The following is an 18,190-nucleotide window of genomic DNA, read 5'->3' as shown; positions in this document are numbered from 1 at the left end:
ACTCACTTCTCAGTCTGTTTTTGTGCTTGGGACTGCCCTGACCAATGTACAGTACTTGAACCTGGCCTTGTCATCTACAAACTTGTGGAGTGTGTCCTGTACCCCACTGTTCATGATGAAGACAAAGATGATAAATAGTGCTGCTAGTACTATCGCCAAAGTATCACCATTTGTCACTGGTGGACACAAGCTGTTGACCACAACTCTTCAAGTGAGGCCATCGAGCCAATTCCCTATCCACTGAGTGAGTAGTCCATCCACTAAATCCATGCTGTGTGGCACACTGTCAAATGCTTTGAACATTTCCAGCTAGATGACATCAGCAGTTCTTCCCTTACCCACCAATGCAATAAGTCCACCAAGAGAATGAGAAACACTGACTGAAATAATCTAAAAAAATCAAAAAGAATTTAATGTCTAATCATGAATGCACCTGTCTCAAGTGACAGTGTTTAATAGCCAGGTTTCTGACACGGATATCAGTTTCTGACAGTGATATCAATAAATAAAATATTTGAGTTTGGTCTATCCACCATGATGTTGGAACTTTTTCTGCTCCTGAGTGGTTGAGGAATGCTGTGTATTTGTTAATGTGTTATTCAGAAGAGATGGCTGTGAAAATTAATGAAGAGCACAGCCTGGATTTCACAGAGTTTGGCGGGAGGTAGAAACTATAGTTCCTTGTGTAAAATTTGTAACCGCAAGCCTTGAGAGCATTTTCAAATTCTGTTAAACTTGACATGAGATAGGAACTACATATTTTGAAAGGTTATTTAACTTTGCTGGAGAAGGTTCTTTAAGTACTTGCTCCCTTAGTAGAACTGCCTCCTATAATAACAACAAATAGTAAGAGAAGAAGAAATTTATTTTTTCTTTTTTCTTTTTGATCCTTAAGAATATTTCTTTTTTCTTTTTTTTTTCTTTTTTTTTCTTAACTGAAACAAACATTTAATAGTCTGCCTTTAGAAAAATACTATCAGGTCTTTTTAGGAACTCTGAAGCTCTTGGTCTTTAATCACTGTACTCCATGTATCATTTACAGCAGTGGCAATGCTGTATATGCTAGGGACTTAGATAATTTCCTAAATGCCTCTAATTACAGATATTACCATATCCACGAAGTCCTGAAGTCCTTGATAATTGGTTATGTCCTTGCTATTTAATAATTGAAAGCACTGACATCGAAAATTTTTTTCCATAAAATTACACAGCTTTTATTGCAGAATCTGAGATAAGAATTCATGAGAAAACTCTAAAATGTTACCGAATGCAACTGATCTTAAATTCATCTAGAATTTAGATTATGGAAATTTTTCTGTAAAATACCACAAGATGGTGGTATGGAAGTTAAAATCATTATTGATATATGCCATGGAGTATTAATACTTCTCATCAGACAAATTTTAACAGGGCCTGATTAACAGGCTAACAGACACAAAAATAGCAAGACGAGGAGAATGGCAGTGTCCGATTAAATTAACAGAACAAGCAGCAAATGACACGCCATGTCTTTCCAGTTGCCAATACTGGATGCAGTACAAATTATTTTGGATATGATGTTTATAATTAAGTCATTCATTTCTTTGTTTGATATATAGAGATGGTATTTGAGTGTGATTATTTGATTCATTTAAAGAAATAGAACTGTTGCAACTCCACCATCATGCTGTAGCTGGACTAGTCATTGAACACCATATTCTTCCAAAGCAATAATTTTTTGCCAGTCTACACTGGTAGGCAAATATTGCTCTGAGAATAGGATTGGACAGGCTTTTAAATTTCTATTCCCACAACAATTAGCTAAGCAGAATCCGGCGTACCTCAATATTTGTTTTTCCTCTCTCTGTCACGACAGTTCACTGATACTGAGATTTTAAAAGGCCTCCACCAATTCAAGACACTTCCTTGTCTGATTACCTCACAAAGTACTGGACCTGAATGCAGTTCCTCTGTTTTGTCATTAAATTATGTTGGACAAGGGTAATATCAGATGATAGTGCGCCACCTAGTACACGGAAAAAAAAAAAAAAAAGAAGACTGGCATAATGACTGGTTAGCAACATATCAAATCAAGTTCGGGATGGTTTAGGTTAGATAATCAAAAACAAAAATCTGGGGACTTGATGATCCTTATGGGTACCTTCCAACTCAGGATATTCTATGATTCTATCATAAAATTTTGTTTTTTGTTTGTTTCAAAGAATGGTTCTCAATCATTTCCAAACAAGAACTTTTTCTCTCTACAATCAGTGCTACCCCTGTTAAAAAAGAGAGAGAGACGGGCAGTAGTGGGGAGTACAGGGTCCACTGCTCCACCAGTTTGCTCATAGATTCATATCAGTTGGAAGGAAACCTTAAAGGTCATCTAGTCCAACTACCTTGCATTGAACAGGGACATATACAGCTAGATCAGGTTGCTCAGAGACTGTTCCAGCCTGACCTTGCTCAGTGATCAAGTCACTTTAAGCATCACATTGCCCAGTGTCCTGTCAGCTACACTGCAGATCATAAGTGGTCTTTCATGCAAAGCTTTAAAAGACCTGGTGACAAAAAATGCTGATAGCAATCAGGGAAATGTAATTTAGGGTCTCTAATGACTATTCATAACTCACAGCTTGAGAACTCATGATTTACTAATTAAAGATGCAAGACATGCTTCTTCCTAATATGTATTTTGGCATTCATTTTTTCTTCATAGCACGTTTTAAAGAGTGCTAGAGGAGATGTACAACAGAGGTTCAATTGATCCATCATTCAACTGAATGACTTTCAGTGCTGACACTCCTGCACAAATCATACTAAGTTTTGGCTAGAATAAGAATGGCAGTAGCCTCATTTCTATGTAGTCTTTACAGTGAATCCATAAACATTCCTGGGTTCACAGTGAATCCTTTGTAATCGTAGAACGGCCTGGGTTGAAAAGGACCTCAAAGATCACCTAGTTTCAACCCCCCTGCCGTGGGCAGGGTTGCCAACCACTAGACCAGGCTGCCCAGAGCCACATCCAGCCTGGCCTTGAATGCCACCAGGGAAGATCCAGACATCAATCATGGTTGATGAGTGGTGTCCCCAAGGGATCAATGCTGGGTCCAGTACTCTTTAATATCTTCATCAATGACATTGACAGTGGGGTCAAGTGTACGTTCAGCAAGTTTGCAGATGACACCAAGCTGCGGGGTGCGGTCAGCACACCAGAGGGATGGGATGCCATTCAGAGGGACCTGGACAGGCTTGAGCAGCGGGCCCAGGTGAACCTCATGATGTTCAACAAATCCAAACACAAGATCTTGCACCTCGGTCAAGGCAACCTCCATTACCAGTACAAGCTGGGGGATGAAAGGATTAAGTGTAGCCCTGCTGAAAAAGACCTGGGAGTACTGGTGAATGGGTAGCTGATGGATAGCTACGGGGTATAAACAAGCATGAAACAGGTTGTCAGATGGGGCTTTAAAGTCTCTGCCCTTGGAGATTTTCATGACCTAACTGGAAAAAATCTTAAGCAATTTAGTCTGAATGCAGTGCTTAACCTGCTTAACAAAGATCCTTCCTGGTATTCCTTCTAGCCTGGAATGAGAAGATAAAACATATTTGCAAAAGTTTTCATGTTTCACTAAAAAGCTAGGTTTTAACTTCATCTTCTTTTCCAATAGGCTGTTCCAAACTCACAAAACTTCTCCTCAAATGCTGCTTGAGTACACGCTTGCAGTCCATCAACTACATATTAAAAATGTACATTTTCTCATACATTTATCAGACCCTACCTACGCAGTTCTTTGGTTGAGTACAGAACAGCATGTCCAATAAATATCAAAAAGGTACTCTTTGGACAAACCAAAATAGTTTCACATTGTTAAGCCATTTGCCTTCATTCACTAATTTCTATTTTTGATACAATATTTCATTAGAAGATAATTACATGGAAAACCAGAAAGCCTGGAAACATTCCAGTGGTTGCATCAGACACAGATTTACCTCTGCTCTTGAGAATGATTTTAATAACTTTCTAGCCTTTTCTATACATTTTATTTATTTACTGGAGGGAGAGGAAGCCTTTTAACATGAGCAAATATGGTATTCAGTAAGAAAGCATAGCTCTCTCCATTTAAAGACAAAAAAACAGTACATTTCTTTTCTGAGCAGATGGTAAATTTGCCAAGTGCTTTTTCTTTTCTCTGTAAAAATTTGTTTTGAACTTATGCACTATTGTCACACTGAATTCCCATATTGTTACAGGTAGGTAACAAGTTAAAGAGAATGTAAGAGAAAACCTGAAAATAGGAATGTTTATTCATTCCAGCAACTAACGTAAATGTTTTTTACATGTATCTGGCTTGTAGTTAAGGCGCACTGGTACATCAAACCAACTTTTCTTCTCTGGGTGCACTACACCAATCTCTGAAGGCTTCTCAGATAATCTCTGGGAGGAGCACTGGAGGTTTCACCTACACAGTAATTTCATAGTTCACAGAAGTGACACTCCTGAACTCAGAATCTTCTCTCTACAACATCGAATTCAGACTACTCCAAGATAATAAACACCCCAGATTGTATCTATGATCACCAGATCTAGAACATGAGCTCTCAAATCCTCAATCACCACATTTCATATGACTCAAGATTGGAAAGAAAGCAGACTGCTGACAAGTTATGCAAGTCTCAGAGTGGCTAAAAATAGCTTATCAAGTAAATAACTGATTTTTTGTAAAGAATATAGCATTTAAAGTGGTTAATTTTGATTCCATTAGCACCAAGTTGCTCTGATTCAACAGAATACTTGATGTTAAATCTGCAGTCATATACAATAGGAGGGGACCAATGTAGCATTCTTACAGCTAGAAATCCACATCCATTTATCATAATATACAAAATATTTAATTGATAAATAAAAATTAAATAAGTGGTTTTGATTTCCAAGAATGGGATCATTTGGAGTCAAGTCATTAAAACAATGAAGAAATGGAAGTCTATACTGGAGTAAATATCACCTGGACCATAAACATGGTTGAAGCTTCAGGACAGCAACTGCTGTAAAAACTCCATTTGGAGTCTGGGAGTGTGTTGCAGGACCCCACACAGTATGAAACAGTAAGCTAGAATACAGCTCTCCAAAACAGAACAAAACCAGTCTTCATAAATATCATTTAAAAAGGCAATGCTATTCTTCCTTGCTACCAATCAGAAGAAAGAGGCACATGATAAGGAGCTTATTCTGTGAGAACACTTTATCCCCACATACAAACATAGAGGTGCATAGTCTAAGTAGTTGCATACAATTTAAAGTTTTTTTGGCTTATTCAGAAAAAGAAGTATTTGGACAAAATCTAGCAGCTATAATCCCTGTCTCAGGTGCTAACTACATCAGCTGAGAATCTATCAGTCTAATTGTATCTCCAAGCAACATGATAACTGATGCAGAAAGAAAAACAAACATAAGAGGAGATAAAGGAAAAATACTCTTCAGTACTGGAAGAAGTTTTTGAAAGACTAAAGAAAAGATGGATGAAAAAATTAGATTTCCACACATACTCATAAATAAATGTTCCTACTGTTGACTTCAAGAGCCACTTGAATTTTGCACTTTTTTTGAATGAAGGCCTAAAAATATTTCAATTGTCTACTCTATTAAAAATAAAATGATGAACTTTTAAAATACTTCAATTCAATTAAGTGACTTTCCAGAAGTAATACCTCAGAAACCACAGTTAATAACTTACGTTTAACCAGGAATAATGAATCAAGAATTTATCTAGTTTTCCTCATAGTCATTGTTATTCAATAATATCAGCTATTGCTCAGAAGTTAAACAATAGAAGAAGACACGATCTAGTAAGAAATCTCAGCTAAGAAGAAACCTCAGAGAAGGAAAACTGAGATTCCTTCAGAGAAAAGAAAGACTATGTAAGTATTCAACTGTGTCTAAAAGCTGTATCATCCTAACCATGCAACTAACAATTGTAAATCTAAAAGTGAGATATGACGCACAAAAATTTTTTCAAATGCATGAACCAACTAATCCTTCTCAACAAGACAAAGTCTTTCATATGAAAAAAATAAGATTATTTCAATTTAAAAATTCTATGAAGACAAATAAATGTTTTAAGGAATGCTGTGTGATTCAGAAATGTTTAAAAGAATTGCAAGAGATCTTTCACAACAGAAAAGCTTGAGACAACTCCCCTGGGAAAACAAATCAGAACGAAAAAAAAAAACATTTAAAAGTTAACAGTTTAGAAGTTAATCAGATGGCATGCTAAGAATAAGCACTTAACTTTTATCTTCATGCGAGAGAAATACGACAATTATCAAGAACTATCTGGAGGTAAGAATTTCTGTCTCCTGCAGTTTCTGGAGAACGGAGTTGCTAATGAGTCCAGTGGAATCCTGAATGTTTTACTTTATCCTGCAAAACTTTACCTGTCTTGAATATTTCATCTGTAGGCATGCCAAATTTGTAGCGTGTAGCAAAGATTTCAAGAATTTTTTGCAGGTTTCATAAAATACACATTCTCAAACTCTAACCTATGAACCAGTGGTGAACTTCAGTGCATTATTAGTGGTCCTATAGGAGCAGGCAAAATTTACATCTCTATTCTCCTTGTTTGCTTTTACGTTTTTCTTTTTGTTTGCTTTGTTGTTTTTTGTTGTAGTTGTTGTTGTTCAATAGAAATATTACATCACTGTAAAAGGGAAGGGTAAAGATGAAGTCCATAAGACTTTACTAAAGTGACCACTGCAAAAAACATAAACTTCAGAACAGCTATTTCAGAAAGAAAACTTTAAAAAAATAGCAGTCTTTTTTATGAGATTGAAAACAAATATATACAGAACGGTCAAAAACATTATAATCCGTATCTTACAGAACAGACAGGAAAAACATCAGACTGGTAGAGTGGGTCATTAATTAAATACATATAAGCATAAATGGATGGAAACATGCCAAATGAAAGACATAGTAGAATCATCATAAAACATAATGATGTATCTTAACACACTTTAATGATTCATCTAGAATAGGCTGCACGGTAAATTTACGAATTACATTTTCTTGCATTAGTTTGCCTTGAAAAAAAAAGGCTACAGTCAAGTATTAAAATTAAAAAAAGATTTAACATCTTCGAGATGCTTGCATCACAACACAGAGAGTAACAAAATCAGTCTCAGCTCTTGTCTAATCCTTGATTTGAGAAAAATGCATATACAACATCAAAGGAGAGCAACACCTTCACTCTTTCCCCTTTAATCTCTCTCCCAGAATTCCCAAACCTGTCTTACCCCAACTGCACTGACTGGATTTATAAACTACTATACGATCTGTGAAGTATAGACATGATGAGGTACTCCTTTCTCTTGGCTGTTCATTGTGGAATAAGTAAACATTTTCTATGCCAGAAAAGAAAGAACCAATTTCTAATTTAACAATAAGCTTCTTCCTCATGTAAAACATGTTCTATTCCTTTCTCTTCTGAACGCTTACTGTTCTGCCAAGTTTTTGCATTAAAATAGGTTTTGATAAAGATAGTGAATACTATTCATTAATAAAAGCAATCTGAATTTTTAATAGTCTATTACAAGGTTTTCTTCTGATTTAGAGCAAATGTTTCCCATGATTTCCTATTCATCTTATCTATTGATTCTTAGGGACTTCTCTCTGATTTTGACGAATATTGTCAGTTGTCAAATTGTCAAATATTGCAGCTGAGGGAACTGGGATTGTTTAGTCGGGGTTCAGTGGAGACCTTATTGCCCTCTACAACTTCCTTGAGGGACACCGTGGCAAGCTGGGGCGTCAGCCTCTTCTCCCAGGTAACTGGTGATAGGACAAGAGGGAACAGCCTCAAGTTGCCCCAGGGGAGGTTCAGACTGTACATTAGGAAGAGTTTCTTCTCCAAAAGAGTGGCGAGGCAATGGAAAAGGCTGCCCAGGAAGGTGCTGGAGTCACTATCCCTGGATGTGTTTAAGGAAAGGGTAGATGTAATACTTGGGGACATGGTTTAGTGGGCAATATTGGAGGCAGGTGGACGGTTGGACTAGATGATCTTAGAGGTCTTTTCCAACCTTAATGTTTCTATGATTCTACGATTCTATGAAATACGCAATACTGTAACATAGAGGAGAAAAGCAGGTATCATGATGGATCCAAAAATACGTTACAAAAAGAACTTCCATCTAGGAACGCACTATGGCAATTATTCTGTATTGTCAGTTATTTCTAATTTTGCCGCCAAAACTTTAGGATTGAATATATGTATAAAATAATTCAGTGGTATGCCACTTCAGCCTAGGCATTCAGTGTCTAATTCTTCCTCTCTGATATCATTAGTACGTAAGTATCTTCCAGTAAATTGGCATCTATTTCAGTTTGCATACAATAAGCAAGACTTTCAGTTTTGTTGAAATTAATTCACATAAACAGTATTGGGACAGTACTGGAATAAAGGAACTGACTTTCCAGAACTAAACGAATAAGAAGTAAATATTCATAAGTTTTTGTTTAGTTGTTGTTGCTGGTTTTTAACAAATATGGACTGATCTGAGATTACCAGAGCTTTTCATGCTGAACCGCAAAATGCTACAAATTCTTGAGTTAAGCTTAATTCATCACAATCTGGCTTCTACCAACAGAGACCAAAAAAAATCATGCATTAAAAACATTAACAGAAGAACCATAGGTCCATCAAAGTCCAAGTTCCTACAAATTTTGATGTAAATTTGGCTGAGAATAATAACATAGGATTTGAGATACTTTTATTTTTTTTATTTAATTGTTCTTTGATTTAATACACTTCAGCTCAGAAATAAAAAATATTCCTGCTTTAGGAACTGTATCATCTGTCCAATGAAGTTAAAAGACAGGAAGGCAGACACCAATAATGAGGATTGGTTGACTGCTGTGTACATACCACCTTTCATCATTCCCACTTCATAGCATTTTCTCAGTCGGCAGGCCTGGCAACTCTTTCTTCTGTTCTTGTCAATGGTACACTGGTTAGTGGCAGGACACATGTAGTCATTGTGCCCTGTAAAAACAGAGGGAAAATAAAGACAGTTACACACGATCATAAACAACAGGCATTACTAACTGCCTACAATATTTTATCCTATTTTTCACTAAGTATTTAGTACAGCATCTAACATCTCAGGAAAAAAGGTAGCTTTACTGTCATAGTTTATCAAAAAGATGTTAATAATGCTAAAAATTGACAGTACACTCACATTTACACACAAGTTCTTCAAAATATTAAAAACTATTTTCATAAAAATGAAAAAATCTATAGAATAATTTTAAAAAATTAACAATCAAAACAGCCACAAAAGGGAACAGATAAATATGAACAAGTCACTTGAATTCTTTGTTCTTAGTTTGAGAAATAAAATGTCATGTGATCTGTGTGTTTGTTGTGATGCTTAAGCATCAAATGATTATAGGTTTACAGAATGAAAAAAGCCTATCCACAGAACTTTTTTAAACATTTACCACAATTTGGGGCAGTTTAGAAATGGAAAACAACATAAGATAGAAGCAGAAAATATTAATTTAATTGTACATCAGAGATAAATCAATCCCTAACTTCAATCCCGAATTGTTTGTATACTGATACATGCAAAAACACATTTTTTTCAAGACAAATTCTTCTATTACCCTCTGGTGCAACTAAGTTTCACACCAGCACCTTGTCTTTCAGAGCTCCACTTCCTCCTTTATTATGCTCTGTGCCTCAATTCTTTCTACAAATGTTTTCAACATATCATAATTTGTTAATGCCAACAAACTCTTTCCCCTCTTTTGTCCCTTAAAATTAAGTATCAAATACGTTCTCAAGCCTACTATTAAATTATTTTCCAACCATAGGCAAAGTTCAGCAAGGATAAAAAGACTATCTAAAATGATCTTATTGGTGCGTGGTATTCATCTAAATGCAACTAAGGTACAGCACAAAATGAAACAATTTTACTGCAGAACTGTTTGTTCTTTCTTTCAGGTCAAGGGATCAGCTTGAGGTAGAGCAGGGTGGAGGTTTGACAGAGGCCTTGGTCTCATCAAATCATCTATCCTTGACTACAAATTAGAAAATAGGGTAAAAATGACTATCAGATTACACCAGGAACATCTGTTCTCTAATGCTATAAAAATGGGATCCAATCAAAATAAGCAGCCAAATGGTAAACTTGTTAATAAAGACAGCTGACTATATACTGTCTCAGACAGAATTATTATTTATTAACTGTACATATGTACATATATCCTCCTGGAGTGAGGTAAAGAGGAAGAACAGAAATGCAACTCAACCTCAGCATGAAAGAGCATTTTAATTTTCAGTTCCTTTGTTATGATATAGACTGTTCTATATCTACTTCAAGACATTTCACATGTAAGAAAAAAAAATCAAGTAAGAAAGCAAACAGCCTCAACCATATAAAAATACAATATCTACAGGGAAAAGGAGAAAAAAAGGTAAAGCTGTACTTTTTTGGAAATGCATGTTTATTAGGTCACATTAAACAGCAGCAAAAAAAAATGCGGTACCTGTCCTCAACCAATTGCCTTGTTTAATAAACTGAGGTCTGAAACAAGGTAAGAGAAAGGCTGAAAACATTAATTAACATTCTAAAAACAAATAAAAGCTCTGACTAGTTACCTAATTTCCATCCTAGTGGAGTTAAAATATAAATTCAGGAATGAAATATCTCCAGGCACAGAAATCATCTTACAACCCTCTGTAAGAAAAGCGGATAAATGTTCCCATTTTGGTCAAAGCCAAAGATGTGCTGTAACACCTCTGCTGGACCAACTGATCTTTATAAGGTTCAACTCATCCCTTTCCATAGTTCTTATGCAGGCGATAGATAACCTTTTAATTTGATCTGAAGCTAGATTTCCTTTAACCAACTTCAAATTTTCAAAAATGGATTTTGGTTTGTAGAATAGCACATAAAACAATCCTAACTGTAATTGAGCTACAGTCCTTATTGAAATCAATACAATACCATAGCTAATTGCATAGATGTCATAATAACTGTACATCTAGGAAGACAATACTGTTTTTAGTACTTTTCATGTTTTTAGGTTTTGTTTAACCAATGAGTCTTCCATTAGTTTAAACAATGTGGGAAAAAAAAAGGAACTCAAACAAAATATTAGATAATTAGAGCACACAGTAAAAATGATCACCAAATGAATCAGGGAAGAAGAGGAAGCTAAGGAAGGCAAGCAGGGAGGAAGGAAGGAACTGTTTCAGCTTCCTCAACTTACCATCTGATTTCAAGTGCTTAGTCACAGGAACCAAAGAAGAAAGTTTCCTTTGCAAGGAACAGACAAGACTGGGGTGGTGCAACATGGGATGGCATGAATGGGAAAAGACAGAAAAATGTAACTATCGAATAGGTAAAACTCAAAGGTGACTTACAGTTTTAAGTAAAGTACTTTAATAAATCTGAGGTGTACTGTCTTTTTAGTTTTTCTACTTTCTCCTTTATCCTTAAAGCTCATCTCTTGGCAATGCAGATTCTGAGCAATCTGGCTTATTAGAAGGGATTCCTCACTGACTGGAATCATTAATAGGACAGTGGGACACAACAGGTGTCCAGCTGCTCTACACTTCCTTTTAATGGTATTGAAAGAATAATGCAGGCTACAGGAGAAACTAATTAGACCATTCAAATAATTGGTATCGTAGGAATATGGGAAGAAGAAATGTCTTTAGTGATCACTGATACTTATAAAGGGAAGCACTTGGACTCTGTGTTCCTATTGGTTTGTTGCTTTTATGAAAATAAATTATCAGATACCCTGCACAAGATTAAAGACAGTGAGTTTACTGTCTTACACACTGAATTGCATATTTTATGTCATTCAATTACATTCTATTACATATATTACTTATCTTAATCCCCACGTTTGTATGACTTGCACTGTCATCAGTTACAAAAGAAGACTTGAAGGGAGCTGCTGGAGGACTTGTGTGTTTTTTTTTTTTAATGATGTCTTGCACATTCTACATTTAAAAATAGTAAAATTAATGTTATGTACTTTCACAGCACTTTATTGTATGCTAAGATCCTTCTGGAACAGGGCAAAAAATCTAGGTCTTCTCTCAAAGCACTGATTTTAGATGTGACAATCCATATTATAACAACCAATATTATAGGGAGTAAAGCTGAGGAAGTAAAATGTCAGCAAGAAGAAAATGATTGAAATTGGGATGATTTTCAGCTTATCCTCACTCAGCCTGTCATAATCACGGCTGTTTCTTATTGGATATGTAGTCAGTCATTCTTGACACCATGAGTCAAAGACCTAGTATTTATTTTCAGAGACTCACATCACTATCAGTCTAAGTGTTCTCATGATACATGCAGTGTATGCAACAGCCAAGTATGCTTCAGTCAGAGTGGGAAGACAATATCTCTGTGAGGGTTTCAGTCAACAAAACACTTCATATTTATTTAAAGTTAAGTGTTACAACATTCAGCAGAACCTTTAAGCATCAGAGTACTTGTAGCTAGTAGTTCCAGCAAAGTGTATGTTTAATGCTCCAAAAGTAATGCTTCCTATTTATTTCCATGGAAACTACAACAGATACAAAGAACACAATAACACTATTTGATGGAGCAAATTCTCAACTAAAAAACGCTACTTTTCAACATATTCACCACCATTACCTATACATTTTTGCCAGCAATAAGCAAGAGCCTGCATGCTGTGCTTGTAAACAACTGCACTAGCGGAGGTACCCACTGTCACTGTCAACACTGCTGAAATGCACCACCCACCACTTCACTGTGCTCACATCCACTGTTTGGTCTCCATAAACATTCAGCAAGTGTCAATGAGTGTCAATGGGTACCATTTTTTCCACGTGGAGAAATTCAGTGACACACCTTCGCTTCATACTCATTTCCATGTCAGACACCATTTTGTCAGATTGCCCCTCTGCTGTCATCTGTTACAAGGCAAGAAAATGTAATGGAATATTGGTGGGAAGGTTCAACCTCTAGTGTTATATCACCAACATCTGCCTCTACATTGTGGACCAATATAATAAAATAGGAGGCTGTACTTTCAGAGCAGCCTTCATGCATCAGTGAATGAAAGAGGGCCATAAACAGATTTTATTTTGCACGAGAAATTGGTTTAAAGTCAATGAAGAGATTTTGTCAGAGTACTGATGTTAAAGACTCCTACAATACTTTAACAAAATGAACATTTTCGTTTATAGGCGGTACTGTGAATACACTACATCTCCTTGCAAACTGTACATTAATTACCAAGGATCCAAATATAAAATAAGACTACCAAAACTTATTCAGTAGACCCATGAGAATACATAACCTGAAGTTATGCCTGGAATAAAAACAGAGATATGTTAATTTTCTTGTGGCCAACGACCTGTTGGATTTTAAGTGCACACGAGTAATTTACAGTTGTTTTAATTTCTTGGCCTCTTCATATTGTTTGTGGGAGTTTTCTCTAGAGGGATTACTCCTCTTCCCATTTTAGCTCAAATAAACTAAAGCTAAAAATACAAGAGATATCATTAAAAATCTACAGCAATAAGATAGCCATGACTCGCCTATGACTCTAAGAAAATGTATTTTGTCTCTGAAGAGATCCTATTGAAATGGCTATGAGTAGTACACTGTGGGAGTTTTTCCTTTAACATAGCAGTTGGTTTAATCATGTGCCAAGGATTTAAAACAATTGTGATTTTTCAGATAAGGAAACAGAAACTAGATGTCACATTCCTTGCCAGATTTTGTAGAGATTGGGATCTAGATTGGTCTCTTTTTTATATGTCATGAGGGAAAAATATGCTTCCTATTTTGTTATCTTGTCTAAGATTCAAAAAAGATGAAATGGATTTGGGGTAGAATTATATTTTGCATTTAGTGTGATAGTGCTGAAATAGTAGATGAAACACCAGTTCCATTTTCATCTGCTGGAATGGTGCTTTACTTTTTATATTTTACTCTTTCTCAACGTATATATTCATGAGTTACTAAACTGGTTAGATGGCAGCAGGTTTGGAATCCTGAAGCAATGTCTGTTCTCATTCCTTTTTTCTTCATTTTTCCTGTTAGCTGAATAGTATATGGAAAGGGTAAAGGAAAGATCAGTATCATGATAGTTTGGCTTGAATTAACAACTCATGTTTACTATTCTATACATATGTGAAGATTTCACTAGAAAATGAATACTGTGTGGAAGCTACATGACATAATACAGACTATACAGATTTTGACCTTTCCTCTTTTCTCATTCCTCAGTCACTTCACGATCTTTCCTTCAGAGGTGTAAGTAGAAGAATGATCTCCCTACAGGACGCAAAGGAAATATGTTTTCCAGTCTAGGCCTTTTTCCTTATTGTCATGTACACAACTGCCTAGCAAGTTTAAGAACAGAAAATTGTTCATCTTCTCAACAGGTCTGGGTAGTTGCTAAGAGAGCCCAAGCTCTAAATCCAAAGACCTTGTCCAAGGATAATTAAGCTGTGAATGTGAGTGTCTATGCTTATAAAGGAATTAGGCACAACCTTCTGTTCTTTTGTGAAATCTGTTAGGAAAGAGTGAGATCTGAAAATTACTGTGCAGTTTCATTGGAACACTTTAACTAAAAATTGTTATAACCTTTTATTGTACATTCAACATTTGTTCATATGGGGCTAACAAATGCAATGATACTACATTTTTCTTCACACATTTTTTCTTTTCCTGGTGTTCAGAGGGAACTTCCTATACTTCAGTTTGTGTCCATTGCCTGTTGTCCTGGCCCTGGGCACCAATGAATAAAGAATAGCTCTATCCTCTTTGCACTCTCCCTTCAGGTATTTATGTACATTGATGAGATTCTGCCCTGAGAGCACCCCTCTTCTCTATGCTAAAAAGTCACAGCTCTCTCAGCCTTTTCTAATAAGAAAGATGCTGCAGATCCTTATTCATCTTCATGCCTTTTGTTGAACTATCAACAGTACGCTCATGTCTCTCTTGTACTGAGGAGCCTAGAACTGGACAAGTAGAGCAATGAGATTACAAAGCTAGAAAACAAAACTTGTAAGAAAAGGTTGAATAAACTGGGTTTCTTTGAGTTAGGCAAAATGTAATGATGTATTTTTTTAAAAGTGTGGTAACGGTCTTTGATGATTTGTAGGCTGTTGCAGAAGAATACTTTTTTTTTTTTTTTCCCTGTGGCATGATAGCCAGAAAAATAAGAGATGAACTTAACCTGCGGGAAGGAAGATTCAGATTTCATAGTAGCCTTCAAAGATAAGGAGAGATAAATACTGGATCAGTGTACAAGTTTTAAAGAAGCAGCTAAATAAACATGTAAGTAATCAGCAACAGTTGATCCTATCACAGGACAGAAAAATGGACTAGGGTTCAACGTCCACTACAGCCCAATGGTTTGCTTAGACCATAAAAAATAAGGAAGTATCTGGATGCAACCATCTTAAATCACTGCCATATCCATGCTGAACACAGTATTTAAAATTCACTGAAACAGTACCACTTCAAAATAGATTGACTAAGAAAAAGTATTGACACTTGTATTTCAAATACATACATTTCTGAAACAAGATCACCATCAGTTAGAGTTCTGATATTCAAGATACATATTAGAGAGCAACAATCATAGCATGTATTTAACTTGAGACTGTAAACAAAAATAAAGCAAAAGAAATTTCAGATGAAGTTGGCTGATCAAAGGTCATTAGAACTGTCACAGTGATGGCTAAATACTTCTGCTCTTTTCAAGTACATGTTTTCTAAGACTTCTAACTATCACCTGCCTTTCAAGCTGGAACTGTGTGTTTTCCACCCTGAGATTAGATACTGGTGAGGAGTCCCCTGTTTATTTGCAGTATTTGCCTCTGAAAGCCTCACTTAGGCTCGTATTCTATAGTTTTTCTCATTCTACTTGACAGCTCATAGAATCAACATGCAAGCAGTCTTATTAGGGAGTTTTTGTCTTCTTGGCTTCAGGGTCAGTGCAGCATTTGTAGCTGTTATCAAACAGATTACAAAAATACCATAAAAACACAAGGAAGTACCAGAAAATTAAAGGAAATATTTCAGAAACCCTTCAAATAGGCAATCTTTCAAATGCTGCACTGCAGCATTACCTAACTGTCCATTTATGTGGCATGTTTTACCAATGCAAGTCTCTCCATCTCAGAAGAAAATATGTATGTCTTACCACCACTCTTAGCACTAAAATTTGAACTACATACTTTCAAAAAGAGTACAGCTCTGTCAAGCTATCACTGTGAAATTAAAACAATTGATAACACTCCATGTCCACTGCCAAAACTCCTCCTTTATGTTCAAAAGACAAAACTGTTAACTGCAATCAAACCATAAGCCACACAACTAAAATACTTCTCAGCTTCAAGAATTCTATACTTCAAAGACCACTCTATCTCTGTGATTCAAGTCTGTGATTCAAGGCAAACCTCTGGAATCCCTCAGCATGGTTATTCATCCTCAGATACCAACCTCCACTTGCTGGGCTGGTACTGCCTCGCATTACAAAGAAATTCTTAACTGAATATTTGTGAAATTTCCAAGAGTTTTGTCTGAGGATACAGCTGTAAAGAGGTGCACTTGAAAGGCAGAGAAAGCGCACCTGAAAACAATTAGAAAGGCTTATGAAGGAGACAGGGAAATTGAAATTAGGATTTCTAAAGTACTTTGACAATTCCAAGATCAAGATACCCTTCAATGTAATGCGTTACCTCTCAATTTTCTGAATCATTTGTTCTCCCTCTGCAGGTCCTCAGACCCATAAACACAGGCATTTGTTGGACTCTGTTCAGAGATTCTAAGAGTAATACCTTCATGTTCCATACCCTTTGGTGGCTTTACAAATAACAAGAGAGTTAGAAGGAGGGGAAAAGAATGTGAGAGTCACAAGGGGATTTTTCATTTGTAAATGGCATCTGTAAGGCTAACATTGAAATAATTCATCCAATTCTGCTATCTAGATTTTAAAGAGGTTACTAAAGGGGAATCAGAAAAAGTCTAAAGACAAAGGAAATTACTCGGCAAATATAAAGATATACAGTGAGCAAGTCAAGCACTTAATCTCACATGGTATCATGGTGATTTGACTGTAAAAACTTAAGTTACAAGAATTTTCCGTTGGGAAGAGATACTAGGTACTCTTTAGATTGTTTTGTGTATGTGTTGTAAAAGCCAAAGTAATATAAATTAGAAAGATTTTTTTAGCAGATGTGAGGACAAATCATTAGAACTAGCACTCGTAAGAAAGTTCTTGAGACTACAGATCAAGGCTAGGCATGTCATAAAAGATCTACCTTCATTAAGCTACTGGGCTCTGTACACAAATAAAGTTTATATTGAGAAGACTTAATGATCTACTGGACCCTTTTGATCTGAAAATTAATAAATATTTTAACTGAGAAGTACAGTGTGCTGTGATGTGATGGCTTGTTATGCATCTAGATTCAAGTCAGTTGACAAACTACATTCTCAGCAGACGCATATGCTGTTCAAAGAATAAAGTATTCATATATCACCAAGCAACACAGCGATCTTGGTGTCATATGATTTTTTTCCTCCAATAAAACTTAACACATTAATATCAGTCTGCACAATGTTTTCTCAAAGCAAAGTCCCCAGATCAATTTTACGACATGAGGAAACAAAATGGCATTGGCAATTTCAACAGGAAGCTGAACTTTTCACCAATCATCTGCTGTTAAAACATAATTGAGCAGTTACAGGTATTGAAAGACAATTACTAATTCAGGGTAGCTTTTAAGCATTAACTGCTTGACAGAAAAGAAAGATAATTTAGTAGATAAATTTCACAAAATATCTATAGAGCCATTAATTGTCTGGATAAAAATGAAGCTATTCATCTCCAATCTAATGTAGTCCAATGTATATGTGAGTCTTCTCAAAATTTTGGTGGTTAACTTGCAGAAATAGAAAATCCAAAGATACCACTGAGGATAATATCACATAGTGAGGAAAACAGATTACCCCATACAGTGCATTCATGTCTATACTCACTCATTTTTTCCTGTGGTTCTATTAAGAACCATATGGAATATTTTGATTATAATGCATTATGAACATCAATCCTTGCTATAGCAGTTCTGCTATGAAATCTCTGATGAAAACCATAAAAATGACCAGTTATCTTTACATCAATATATGTACTGGAAAA

At 35.8% G+C, this 18,190-nt stretch overlaps 1 protein-coding gene across 1 annotated transcript in view; it reads right to left on the bottom strand.

Moving 5' to 3' along the window:
* ESR1 (estrogen receptor 1) overlaps positions 1-18,190 on the bottom strand; it is a 188,566-nt gene that overhangs the window by 67,458 nt on the left and 102,918 nt on the right. Inside the window, 1 exon segment of the mRNA XM_021382255.1 lies at positions 8,901-9,017. Within this exon segment, the coding sequence (XP_021237930.1) occupies positions 8,901-9,017 (117 nt within the window).

This window comes from Numida meleagris, unplaced genomic scaffold, assembly GCF_002078875.1.
Source record: "Numida meleagris isolate 19003 breed g44 Domestic line unplaced genomic scaffold, NumMel1.0 unplaced_Scaffold193, whole genome shotgun sequence".
In the NCBI taxonomy this organism is placed as follows: Eukaryota; Metazoa; Chordata; class Aves; order Galliformes; family Numididae; genus Numida; species Numida meleagris.
The sequence above is the reverse complement of the archived record's forward strand: the minus strand, read 5'-3'. Positions and strand labels throughout refer to the sequence as shown.